The following is a 13,806-nucleotide window of genomic DNA, read 5'->3' as shown; positions in this document are numbered from 1 at the left end:
CGCATTCCCATCTAGATTAAACTGAATGCGGTCTGTCTCGGGAAGAAGATTACCATTGAAAAAGATAGAAAAACACCATTGATTTAGGCTTACCCTTGGTTTTTGGCTTGATTCTTTAGAGAGAAGTGAAGCCCACAAGAGAAAGCTTGGCCACCAAGAGGAAGAGGGTAATCTCTAAGAGAGGATGAAGATTAGTGAAGCTCCAAAGCTTCCCAAAGAAGAGGCAAAATAGAGGGATAATAAAATTGCACTAATTTGAAGATTATACTGGCATGTAAATACACAAAGATGAAAATACAAAGGAATGAGGGTCTATTTATACCTTCCTGCTTGCATAAGAGCACCTCCTAGGGCAAAACCACTGGCATCTATCACTACCTCAAAGGGTAAGGGAAAATCTGGCAATTTTAGGACAGGGTTGGTTACTAAAGCTGTCTTCAGCTTATCAAAAGCACTCTGGCACATAGCGGTCCAATGAAATAGGGTGCTCTTCTTGAGAAGGTTAGTCAAAGGGGGTGCTATTTGAGCATACCTGGGTATAAAGATTCTATACCACCCGATTAATCCTAGGAATCCTAGGAATCCTATAACTTCTTTCACTATCTTGGGCTCTGGCCAATCCATGACTACTTGGATTTTAGCGGGGTCAGGAGAAATCCCATTTGGTGTTTTCGTAGGATCTCCACTTGCGCACATGATCTTCATGATCAGCTGCATTCTTGGAGTATACCAGGATGTCATCGAAGAAGACAAGAACAAATTCATCGAAGTATTCTCTGATGATGTCTTGCATGAAGCGATTAAATGTTGCTGGGGCATTTGTTAGTCCGAATGGCATGACTGTAAATTCATAATGCCCATATCGAGTATTGATGGCTGTCTTGGGGATATCTTGGTCTTTAATTCTGATCTGGTAATATCCAGATTTGAGATCTATCTTTGTGAACATTTGGGTTCCACTTAGCCGATCCAAAAGTTCATCAATCCTAGGAATATGATATTAATTTTTGACCTGTTAACTGATTTAATCCTCTATAATCAATAAAGAGTCAACGTTCCACCTGTCTTTTTCTGAAAAAGAACGGGCGCACCCCAAGGTGAAACACTGGGTCTTATGAATCCTTGCTCTAGCAGCTGTCTTAACTGCTCCTTTAGTTCTATGGCTTCTGGAACTGGCATCTTATATGCACGGTGGGCTATTGGCTGAGCTCCGGGAGTTAGCTCTATCTCATGATCTGCTTCACGAGTTAGAGGATCAGCTCTTTTGGGAATACATCAGCATCCTCACTTAGCCATTCTGGTTCCTTAGCCTTGCATTTTCTGTCTACTGGATTCATTTTAACGACATAGATAGTTTACTTCTTTCTGAGTCCCTTCAGCAATTTAGAAGCTTTTACTAATTGCAGAACTGGGGATTCGAAAATTCCAGTTCCTTGAGCTTGATTCCTGTGAAGGTCGAGGAAAGAGATGGTTCCATTATGACAGTGAATGTCAGCCTGATTTTTGTGGAGCCAATCCATTCCAAGGATTTTGTCATAGATTCCCAAGGGTAAGACTTTGAACTGGCAGTCTGTCGCATTCCAATTTAGATTAAACTGAATGCGGTCTATCTCATGGTGTGTGAAAAGAATCTTCCCACTGCCCAATTCTACTTGCATAGGTTTTCCTGTTTTCTAATCTAGGACTAACCTACGCAAGCATCTAGGGAAAATAAAAGAATTTGTACAGCCTGAATCAATCAAAAGCTTAAAGTGCTTACCCTTGTACTCTGCTGGAGTTTGAAGGACTGAGAACTGACGATTCTGCCCTTGATGTTCAATGGCGGCATAAATCTGTCCTCTTTCTTCCTCCACTGCATCAACTATTGTGACTGCTTTGGCTGCTGTTGTGTCTGGGGCGGGACTCTCTCTCTGGCTTTCCCAATTCTGGGAGGGAGTTCTGAGACTACTTTGCATTGAGGCTGCAGGCTGAGCTCGCAATCTTCTGGGGTTGCCCTGATTTTGGCGAGAGGGACCCTGATTAGGTTGATACGAAGGAGTCGGTCTCAGCATCCTAGGACCTTAGCTTCCTTGGCCCATTGTCATAGAAGGAGTTGGGCAATCCTTGAGCTGATGTCCAAAACCTTGCATCCAAAACACATGTTCTCACTTAGAAGCTCATCCTTTTGCATCCTGGAAAGAGCCGGAGTTCCAAAAAATGTGCTCCGAGGAAAAGGCATTCCTTCCATTCTGAAACTTCATGTCTCCTGGTTTTAATTGGGACCTTGATGTCTTTTAGGAGGTGGAAAGTTGGAAGGTGAAGGATGAGGGAGCTGGCTTTGGCGGGACCTTGACAACAAAGGCCTTGGCGAAATCCTTCGTCGGCCATTGAAACTAGTTTAGCATTCTTTACCAGGATATCCAAAGGTTCGTTCATTTCCCGAATGAACTTGGCCATCAGCACAGCCTGTTGATTCTTTCCAATAGAACAAGAATCTTTCTAGGACTTACTTTAAGTATCGTAACTTGATCTTAACTGAACTTAGTTATAGGAATCCACTGATCCAGCTAACCCCAACCGGCCCATGGGTTAGCCAAGCGCCCAACCAATGTATTGGTCGGATTTCTTTTTATAAAAATTTAGTTATGTTTTGTCCTAGGTACAACGGAAAAGAGTTCCTAGGCCCCCTAGCCGGCACTCATGCAAAATACAAAATAGACACACCACTTACGCACCCAATATGAAATTGCCTTTTCTCAGATTCAACTATCTTCAAACAGAATTGGAATGAAACCACAGTGTTTTCATCATAATCCTCAAAATTCAAGTTCCATTGTTTTTAATCAAATTGTCATTCGGACTCTCCGTTGACCAGCTAGTCAACCAACGAGATCCAATTTAAAGTTTCCAGTTCACTTAGATAATTTCTCACCAATCCATGAATATCTTCCTCGACATACGCATGGGTGTCCTACTAGCCCCCCACGAGCCCATGCATCGCCTGGTCCATGAATATCTTCTTCGACATACGCATGGGTTTCCTACTAGCCCCCCACGAGCCCATGTATCGCCTGGTCAGAACCCTCTAAAGATCCTCCTTAGGTGTCCTAGTACTTCATTCAGGGACCACTTCATCGGCCCTCGCCCATTGTACCGAAAGCGCACCATTTTTAACCATACCGAGGCAGGTCAAGACCTTGGCGAGCTTTGCCCGAGAGACGTCCTTTGATGACTCCCCGCCCTAGCTGTTGCAACGTTAACTCTCCTTAGTTTAACAATAAGCCAAATGCTTCCTCCAGCATTCTGGCGTAAGATAGTCCTTTATAAAAACAGATTTTCTATGCAAGTAAGACTTTCCTATTGAGTTGATTTCACAAGACCCTCTTTCCCAAAACCCAGACTTTCTTAATGAAAATCACGAATCTCGTATCTCGGTGATCCATCATCAATTACAAATGAATTTCTAATTATTTCTAGATGGTTTCGGTCTTAGGGAAGACTTCTCTAAGTCATCCGGCTATCCATTCTTCGTTGAAGAAATGGAAATGGTCACAAGACTTGGCTTAGTTTCTGATTTAAGAGATGGGTAGGCATCTTACTGACCCACCTTTCTCACGTGGTCGTGGTCTCTAACCCTGAATTACTTGGATTTAATCCTAGATTTATTTTCTAAAGATTTTTCTTCTATTTATCTGATAAAATAACTGCGATTTCCAATCGTAAGGGTAAAAATCCAAAATTATGAAAATTCATTCTTTCTTGGGACATAATAGAATTATGAATGATTCTATTCGTGAATAATGGAATTTAATAAGGATAATTCTTTTTCCAACTGATAAAATATGCTTACTTCATTTTATTCTCATAGAAATATTCTAAAGTATTCCTTTCTCCATTTGCATACCCTAAATTATCTATGTCAAATATGATGAAACCATCTCTTTTGACACCAAAACTAATTTATGCATTTTTCTAATTAAAGGTACAATGAAAATTTCTCTTTTTGATAAATAATTAAAAATACCCATGTATATACATACCATGAATATACCTATTTTGAAATATGAAAATTATTCCTCTTTTGATATTTAAAATGTTTGTACTTAGAATATCGTGAAAATTTCTCTTTTTGCATCTAGATTTTTATGCATGCACATATAAAAATAAATATAACAAAAAATCCTCTTTTCTCCATTTAAACATTTATGCATAAATACTATAAAAGTATTTTCAAAAAATGTAACAAAAATCCTTCTTTTAGCATTAAAATGCTTGTGCATAGAATATGATGAGAATTCCTCTTTTTGCATTATCAATTTTATGCATAGAATTAAATTTATTTTTTTAAGGGTAAAATTTTTGCCATAGCTTCGTTGCATTTTCTGAGAATACTCAAAAATTCTACTTTTAATATTTACTCCTAATTATCTAAAATATGGTGGGACTTCCTCTTTTAAACTAAAAATTCATTATGTATACATAGGCATAATTATGTTTAAACCTCTTGTTTATTTTAAAAGAATCCATTTATCATTCCTATATAAAAATAATTTCAAAAATGTTAGCATAAACTCTCTTTCAACTCAAAAATGAATAAATATGAATTTTCTTAATCATAAACAAGCTTAAATGAATTAATCCTCATTTTAACTAGACTAAAAATCATAAAAATGTTTAATCTTCTTCTCTAGCTTGTTAGGCCTATAGTTATGGTTAAGAAAATGAGATTAACACTAAGATCCATCCTTCCAAGAAGGATTCAACCATAAAGATGAGTAATCTTACAAAAAGAGAGATTTATTAATATTATATTTAAGCATAAAAGATTAACATTAATCCATTTAAACAATATGAATCAATAGAAGCTTGCTTTTAAGAAAAAACCATTGATTAAAATGCTTCCCAAGCAGTAGAGAGGTTGGGAAGAAGATTACCATTGAAAAAGATAGAAAAACACCATTGATTTAGGCTTACCCTTGGTTTTTGGCTTGATTCTTTAGAGAGAAGTGAGAGAAAGCTTGGCCACCAAGAGGAAGAGGGTAATCTCCAAGAGAGGATGAAGATTAGTGAAGCTCCAAAGCTTCCCAAAGAAGAGGCAAAATAGAGGCATAATAAAATTACACTAATTTAAAGATTATACTGGCATGTAAATACACAAAGATGAAAATACAAAGGAATGAGGGTCTATTTATAGGTGAGGGAGGCCACCAACCAAGTCCAGCTGGGATCTGGAGGCTTCCAGCTTCAGTTTGATCCATTTTGGACAAGTTTTGAATGAGTTTAGTTCACGTTTTGATCTAGTTTGAAAGAGGAGTTTGGTTCACTTTTTGATCCAGTTTGAAAGAGGAGAGATGAAAATATCTCATTTTTTGAAATTAAAAATATGAAGTAATGATGTGAATTAGGCTCCTGTGTCAAAATTTTATTTTTTTTACTAATAAACCTCAGTTTTTAATTAATAAACCCAGTACTTAGTCAACTCTTCATCTTATGTGAGAATTTACTCATTTTTGGGAGATTTTCCTTTATTCTTTGCATTTTTAATATTTCAACCCTTGGATTAATCCTATTGGCCCTTTAGAACACTCTTTGGACCTTAATAAAAAATTTCTAAAAATGTGGACCTTAGGCTAAGGTGTCTAATACACATATTCAATTAATTTCTAATGCATATTAGAAAACTCTTTTTAAACTTCTGTTTCAGGGGAATTCATCTTAAATAAAAGGGATAACTTTATATCCAAAAATATCTCAAAACTATATTATCTCTCTCTAGACCAAAAACAAAGGAAAACAATGTTTTCTTGCATTTTGAAATAGGGGATGATTATAGGGGACTGAGAGGAGAACTTATACATCTTTTAGGGCTGAGAAGGAACCTTACATTGACATCCGCTTATTCACATCAAAGCATGTTGATTTGGACGTTTTTTATACCTAATCGAAAACACTATTCAACCATGCTTGTCATCTTTTTAAGGTAAGTCGTACTTCATTTCTTGAATTTTATCATTTTATCATGCCTTTTTTTTCTTCATGGTCAATAGTGCACAAATTATTATTTCAAAATGAAGAGATTCGTGATATCATTGTTGTAAGAGGAAATAAGAAGAGACAAGCCCAATACTTAAGGCCTTGAAGAGCTTTCACATATAAATAAAGTACAAAAAGTGACTTTATATTAGTATGCCATATTATTTTGCATTGGTACAAAAGGTAGCTCTTTTTGGTAGACATTCTGCTTTTAAATTTATTTCATAAATAAATGAAGTACACAATAAATTAAATGCCATAAAATCAAGGCTCACATTCTCCATATGCATATAAGTTTATCTTTGATATCTTTTTAGATCCATTCCATGCTAAATAAGCATTGCATCAAAAAGTTTATGAGACCTACAACGTTGATTCTTGTATTGTATCCTTGGTTCTAAGCTCGATTTTTTGACACGGGGTTTAGATATTTTTGCCTATTTTGAGCACCATTTTGCGATACTATCATCACAAATTCATATGCATTTTAGTGACACATTTTTCAATTAAACATCCCAAATTCATAAAGCTAATTTGTATGCAATTTTGAGGTTATTTTTTTTTATTTTCGATGGGCAAGGGAGTTTGTCAAAATCCAAGCACGCTTAGTGTGCTTTATGTGAGTTGTTTTCTTACTTTTTAAGCATGGGAATATTTAACTTCTTCTAAGCTTGATGTGACATGGGTGTTTCACTTCATGAGGAGTTGTTTATGGTAAGTTTTTTTAATGTTTGAGCCTCGATGTGTCCGTTGATATTCATGACACTTGAGCTTGAATGTGTCAATCTATATTCATTCATAACACACAATCGCACATCTCCATTATTTGATATGTTACTTGATTGAGGATGAAGAAGACTCTTATTCAAGGTTGGTAGATGAGGGTAGGTGGAAGCTTGACCGTCTCAAAAGAATGGTTGCTCTCACAAGACATAGGCCCATATCGAGAGTTATTCTAGATTGGTGGAACAAACGGAAGCTCAACCGTCTCAAAAGTAGACTCGACGTGCTCGTTGAGGGCAAGAACATGACATATGAGAGGGAGCAAGGGGGGAAGGCTTGATCATTGATCCATTTAGATTTACCATGGTGGGCTTGTGGGGCAAGTACAAGCATGGTGGGGTGCTTGGGTGGGGGTGGGCATGTTAAGAGGCAAGAAAGAAAGGTCCTCAAGGTGACTTTTTAGATTGAATAATGGAGAGGATGTGGACATGTTGAGTGGAAAACAAAATGAGGGCAGGAAAAGGGGGTATTCCCAACTATGCTTTTGCCAAAGGCACTTTTACAAGGACAAAGGCTGTGTATCGAATCTAGATGGGAGGCTAGGTGGGAAAGTAAATAAGGGAAAGTACAATGGAACTGGAAAGGAGGAGGGGAATGCTAGCCTATGAGAGGGAGGTAGGGTGGGGCTATGCGTGTAGATCAAGGGGACTTGGGGATTTCCAAGGGGAGGGACGGAGGTGGGACCGAAGGGTCATATTGGGATGAGGTGCAACCCCTAGTTAGTTGATAGGACATGGTGTGGAATAGTTCAATGGCACAAAATAGGGGTCGGGTTTTACGCGCTCCTTGGAGCCAGCGTAGCTCTAGTGTTGTAGGCGGGCGGCGGGCGCTGCCGGTGTGGAGTCTGGCGCTGGACTCGGCAGGCGCAGTGCGCGGTCCGTGTGTCGGTCGTTTTGGCTCTATCGCGCGCAGCGCCCATGGGCGTAGCCTTTTGTTGTCATCATCACCTTTTTGTGATCGTCGCTTCTCGAGCCTCTGCCACCTGCCTCTCTACTTTTATGCCACGCTGTCTCGAACATCGTCATCATGACCCCCACGCTAGCTACTCCTACTCTCTCCATCTCTCTCTCTCTCCCCGGGCCCATTCCTCTCCTGGGAGGGCCCGCCGCCGCCCGTGGGCCCCCCTCCTCCTCACGACACTTTCACACGAGTAAATTAACTGCCAGCATTCTTGTCACCCGCCCAAAGTACAACCTCTCCTTTGGTAAAATTTGACATTGCACTTTTACTAAGCACTTCGGAAAACGATGGAACACGTATTTACTTACTACTACGGGGATGATTACGGTAAACTGTGGTAAAAGTAGATCTACAGCAACGTCAGGTAGATCTAAAGCCACGTCAGCTACCGACGGTGGAAGACATAGCTATTTTTGACGGGAGTCACGTCCGTTTTTAGCGTTTTGGCCTGAAATACTTCCAAAATTTTAAAACGCCAGTCAAAAATTATTATTATTTTTCAATATTTCACAAATACCCGTCAAAAATCAAGCCTGGCCCATTGGGAGAGATGTAATGCCACGTCACTTCGTGTTAGAAAGAGGAAGGAAGTAGTTAATGTAAACTTATAAAAAAAGGAAGTAAATCTTTCTCTTTCTTCTGATTCCTAGATACGCTTTGTTCAAATATTAAGCGTTTTTGGGTTGAGTGCGGAGCAGGGTTTCAGCAGGAACAAGGTGGTGGTGGTCACTTATTAGTGTACCGAGGTAGTAGAGCTCTAGGTAGAGTCAGTGAGCGGCAATGCTTCGAGGCTGGGCGGGCCATAGGCCTGTCTTTTCGGCCAAACTAATAATGGGCGCCCAGGACAGCGAAGCAATGATAAAAAAAAAAACGCACAAGTTTTTCCAACCCTACCAAACAAAGGCTACCATTGGGACGAGACAGGAAGGGCCCAGGAAGTCGGGAACTCGCCAGCCGCTGCCCAACTGAACACGAGCTGTAAATCTTACAGAGGTGCCTGCCTTCGTGGCACCACTTAGACAGAGCCCTAAGCTGTCGTGGTGGGGTTATGTGGATCCAGCTGTTCACCCCTACCATGAAAGAAGTTAGGCATTCCGTGAGTTTCACTGCATCTGCCTTTTAAACAAAAAAATATATGCAGCTGCTTCCCGGTTTGTGTTTCGTTGGATCCCCCCTCTCATCTCCGCAGCTTCGGCCTGCTGGTGCTTCCAGTTGCGCTCTCGGCTCGTGCTTTAGCTTCGCTCCCATGGACAACTTGCGCATGGAACACCCGGGTCCCCTCTCGAAGCCCGGCAGCGCCCACCATCTCCTCAACTTTAACCCGCCCTCCATCGATTTCTCCCCTCAACACAACAAGCCGCCCCACAACAGCAGCAGCAACAACCACCATGTACAACTCCAAGCTCCTTGGCCGCCACACTGGTCTGAGCAGCATTATCATCGGCCGAGCCCTATCCACACTCCCCCTGTCGTAAAGAATCGCGTGGAGAGTCATGATGATGGCCTCTGCCGCACCTGGGACATCTCGGACCCCATCCTGCAGCTCAAGCACGCCAGCACTACCGTTTCAGCTGAGTTTCCACACCAGGGCGCCCGCATCGATGCCCTGAGAAGAGGCGCTACCCATTCTTCTGGCGTTCTTGTCTCAGCGTCCTCTCCTATAGAGAAAGGGAGTAGCTTCCCTGTTTCTGTAGTGTCCGGGACCCGAACTATCCCTTTCGCCTGCAAGCTAGATGCTCTGGAGGGGAGAGAGATGGGATTTGCGAGCCTGTCTGGGTATGACAGGGACGAGTCGGAGAGAAACTCCGGCAGGGCTAAAGAAGGTGTGGCCCCAGTGAAGGCGGAGGTGGTGGGAGGGAGCTCAGCGAGCTTAAACGGAAGCGATGGAGGGGGCACCCAGCAAGGCAGTACTACTCAAAGGAGAGCGGTAGTGGTGAAGAAGGAGCAAGAAGGTGGGGTCACTATAGCCAGTTTGGAAGACGGAAGTATTGGGTTGAAGCTTGGGAAGCGGACCTACTATGAAGATGCTGGTGGAGAGGAAGCCATCAAGCGAGCTAACAACAACAGCAGCTCCAATGGCACCAACACCAACACCAACACCAACAACACCACCACCACCACCACCACCACCACCACCAACACCCCTACCACCATCACCACCACCAACAACAACGGCCACAACGGAGGGGTGAGCAAGAAGCATAAGGGCTCCTCCCTTAACACTACTGTTCCCAGATGCCAGGCTGAAGGCTGCAAGGCTGACCTCTCCGGCGCCAAAGACTACCACCGCAGGCACAAGGTCTGTGAATGGCACTCCAAGGCCAGCAAGGCCAAAGTGGCCAACCTCGAGCAACGCTTCTGCCAGCAGTGCAGCAGGTAACTCACTTATCTCACCCTTTTACGGATCCGTTCGTCCCTTTACTAGGTAGATGTTGCTACGTGCACTCAGTTTGAGCCGTTGACGTTGCTACGTGCACCCAGTTTGAGCCGTAGATCTTGCTCTACGTGCACCCTGTTTGAGCCGCTTGGCTATTGCATAGGTGGTCATGTGTACACTCCAGCATCTGCTTGGTGACCAAGCTCCTTCGTTTCTAAGGAAGCCATAAGAGCTTGAAATGGCCCTGTTATTTCTTTAGAAACCGATCCTTGGATATTGAGGTTTTTTCATGGTTTTGATCCGTATGAATTAGGGAAAGGGGGACAGGATGCAGGTCTCCAGGCAACTGGCTATTAGCTACTACTACTAGTCTTGTTAAACCTGCAGTCTCTCATGCAAGTCATCCTTGGAAGAGGTGGCCCCTCTTGCTGATGATGACTACATCAAGAGGGCAGGGGTTTCTGTTTATCTGATGAAGCTGACATAGGCATTCATTCATGTCTTTTTCTTCTGGGCAGATTTCATGTGTTGTCTGAGTTTGATGAGGGCAAGCGGAGCTGCAGGAGGAGGTTGGCTGGGCACAACGAGCGACGTAGGAAGCCACCCCCAGAACCCATGTCTTTGTTTTCCCCCGGGAGCTTTGCTTACTTTGCTGGTAAGGATCTCAAGAGTTTCTGATTGTGTATCTTAAACCGCCTTACATCCATTAGATAGACCCTCACCATATTTAATTTGTTATGTGAAATGATTTTCCGTTTGATGATATATTGTGTATGCAGATAGCAGAGCTAATGCCTCTCTGCTGGATCACCCTTGCTTCCTGCAACACAAGCGAGCCACTATGGTGTCTTCCTCTTTAAACAATGCAGCCTTTGCATGCCAGTTGGGCCTAGCAGGGCTTCCGCAGGAGGAAGCTGTGGGAAACTACCATGCACTGGAACTCCATCATTTCATGCAAGGCCTTCCTCCTGGGGGAGGAGCTGGTGCAGGTCTGCTGGATGGAGGAAGGGCTCTCATGGTGGCCAATGGGCATGGCTTGGCACTATCCAACCCACCAGGGCAATCAGCAGCAGCATCACCACCATCATCTTCACGGGTTGGTCTGGTTCCCAACCCCCAGCCCTCCTCTGAGATGGCAATTTCCGGGCGTGCTCTCTCTCTTCTGTCATCTTCTTTGGGTTCTCCAAATAATCCTTCTACTATGGCCATGTCGCTTGGTATGACTTCCCCTTCCATAGATCAGCTCTTTGCAGAGACCCATGCTCTTGCATCATCCCGCCAAATAACTTCCAGCCCCTCTTGTTTCAGTCCTGGGATGGGAATGGTGCCCACTCTGCATGACCTCAGGCATAACCATAACCATGGCCTTAATAGTCTGACCAGTTCCAGCAGTGGATGCTCCCCAGACATTGAACAAGGAAAGCCTCCTACAATGTCGAGTTTCGAAGGCCGTTCCATGTTTTTAATGCTGCCAGAGAATGGATTTCAGAACTTGCAAAATGGTGGAAACTCTCAACATGGCCGACCGATGTTGGACCTCATGCAGATCTCGTCCACAGAGTCTCATCATCATCATCATCAGCAACAGGCTGAAGTCCCATATACAGACTTACATGGCCTGTCGATATTCGGCAGACAAAGTATCATGTGAAAGTAGGTGTTCTCTTGTGTTCCATTTTCAAGCCAGATAATTTCTTTTTTCGGTGCTATGGTAGGTGTTGTGCTTGGTTGTATGGTTTTGTGTTTGTGAACCAGGATTCTCATCAAAGTGTGTTATGGATTGGGTACTTCAAGGCAGACAATGTACGAAGAAGCCGGAGAGTCTAAACGACACATCAAAGACTGTAGATCCCTCAAAACTCGGCACTGCAACTGCAAGCTCAGACAGGAATTATACATCTCCCGGCATGTCCAATCTCCCATTGGGTCCAGATAGTGAATGTGTGTGTATTTCCCGCCCTGCCTGAACTCCCATTGGGTCCAAAACTAGATATGTATGCATTTCCCAGCATATCCAAATTCCCATTGGTCCAAAGCCCGGAGATGTAGGCACTTCCCTGCTTGTCCAAACTCCCATCGGTCCAAACCCGGGAGATGTAACCATTTCCCAGCATGTCCAAAGTCAGAAGTATGCATTTCCCAGCATGTCCAAACTCCCACTGGTCCAAAACCTGGTGATGCACGAATTTCCCAGAAAGTCCAAACTCCCATTGGTCCGAATCCAGATATACAGGTGAAGTAGAAACACCAAGGCATGGCACTCGATAAAGCTGCATGCATGAATGCCAAGGCTTAATGCCCTTTTCAGGTCACACACTTTAGCTTGCAGATCCAACCGACTTTATGCTGCTTTTTCTTTTAATTCAGGGGATGCAGTCAAACACTTCTGCTTGCAGATCCCATTAACAGAACTGCAGTGTGGTCTTATTGTTGCCGATCCTGTTCGGAGGCTGTGAAGGGAAAGGCTGCAATATACACCACGGCTACTTACATTGCTTGGGAGCTTGTTTTCTCCCAAAGCGAGTCTCTTGCCAACAGTATTTGGGAGGGCTCTGACCTAAGTTCACTCTTTAAGCTGGGGCAATGATGTGCTATTGAATCCAGCGTATGGCTAACTAATGTATAATGTACTTTGGGTTTAATTATCAGATGTCAGAATATTTTAACAGTAAGCGTATATAGGCTTTTTAAACTTGAATTTTATGCTCTCCCTGTGTGTGTGTGTGGGCAAAGCTGAGAATGTTTTTAACAGTGAAAGCTTAGATAGAAATGTTGGCTTTTCAAACTTGAATTCTATGGGGGGCTCTCTCCCTCTTTCTCTCTCTTTGCCCTCTCTCTCTCTCTCTCTCTCTGTGGTCGGCAAAGTTGGCCTGCTAGAGGTTGGCATGCTAGCAGGCCCGATTGTCTGCTGAACCGACCCTTCGTCCACTGACTGTCTTGCAATTTTGCAAAATCGTTCTAATTGGGTTCTTAATTGGATGTTTAGTAGACCTCTTGCTGGATGAGCATGAGCTTAATCAGGCTTTCCGCACGGCTTATTTTTGCGCATTTTTTTTACAACCCATAAAAGGTGCACTGTTTTGAAGGTTGATGGTCCATCTGATCGCACCTGCTTTTTTTAAAGATGCGGCCAAGCGTGTATCTATCAACTTGGCATCTCAACCCTTGACAAGAAAGCCTTGTCTAATCGGACAGGCATGCCAAATGTTGAAAGCCTTTTTGGAGATAGTTCATGTTCTTATTTAATGGTGGACCAATCATGACCTTGTGAGAAATGATGGGTGCAGATGACTAGTCCAATTCCGTGCTCCAGAAACCCAGTTGAGTTTTTAAAAAATTGGCATGGCCTTTACTTTCATGGACTAAAAATTTATTTTTAATATACTTCAATATTAATATACTTTTTGATGTTAAAAACTCTATTTTTTAGCCCCGCAATTGGCCTAAAGATGGGGTGAGATTGGCCTAAAGATGGGGTGATGGAGTGTTCAATGGTTTTCTATGCCCCACGTGCATCACGGTGACCCAAAGGCTTAGACAGCTGAGCAAACCCCTCATGATCAATTGCTCATTCTGTGGCCCCAAGGCCTTTTGGTCAATGGCAGTTTTATAATTTGCTCCTTAAAAGCCTGTCTTCAACAATGATGAAATTAAATTATTCTCATTATTTAAAA

General features: G+C 42.7%; 1 protein-coding gene across 3 annotated transcripts; it reads left to right on the top strand.

Moving 5' to 3' along the window:
- The first annotated feature begins 8,652 nt into the window (after window positions 1-8,652).
- Window positions 8,653-12,830, top strand: LOC147616101 (uncharacterized). 3 transcript variants are annotated; one of them, XM_086778739.1, is made up of 4 exons: window positions 8,653-10,131; window positions 10,651-10,787; window positions 10,912-11,785; window positions 11,931-12,830. In XM_086778739.1, exons 1-3 carry the CDS (start codon window positions 8,891-8,893, stop codon window positions 11,781-11,783), a joined length of 2,250 nt encoding a protein of 749 aa, XP_086634865.1. In that variant the 5' UTR covers window positions 8,653-8,890; the 3' UTR covers window positions 11,784-11,785; window positions 11,931-12,830. The 3 variants fall into 3 exon arrangements, with proteins under 3 accessions (XP_086634865.1, XP_086634864.1, XP_086634863.1); XM_086778738.1 differs by having other exon boundaries at window positions 11,888-12,830; XM_086778737.1 differs by having other exon boundaries at window positions 10,912-12,830.
- The last annotated feature ends 976 nt before the right edge of the window (window positions 12,831-13,806 follow it).

The sequence above is a fragment of the Cibotium barometz genome, chromosome 39 (assembly GCF_041138505.1).
Source record: "Cibotium barometz isolate CiBa-2024 chromosome 39, ASM4113850v1, whole genome shotgun sequence".
In the NCBI taxonomy this organism is placed as follows: domain Eukaryota; kingdom Viridiplantae; phylum Streptophyta; class Polypodiopsida; order Cyatheales; family Cibotiaceae; genus Cibotium; species Cibotium barometz.
This window is presented reverse-complemented; position numbering and strand designations above follow the sequence as displayed.

Bases quoted from the DNA above. Each gene is read 5' to 3' on its own strand.
- LOC147616101 (XM_086778739.1), top strand. From the start codon at position 8,891: ATGCAGCTGCTTCCCGGTTTGTGTTTCGTTGGATCCCCCCTCTCATCT. The intron at 10,132-10,650 runs GTAACTCACTTA...TCTTCTGGGCAG, and splicing joins TTCTGCCAGCAGTGCAGCAG to ATTTCATGTGTTGTCTGAGT. The intron at 10,788-10,911 runs GTAAGGATCTCA...TTGTGTATGCAG, and splicing joins GAGCTTTGCTTACTTTGCTG to ATAGCAGAGCTAATGCCTCT.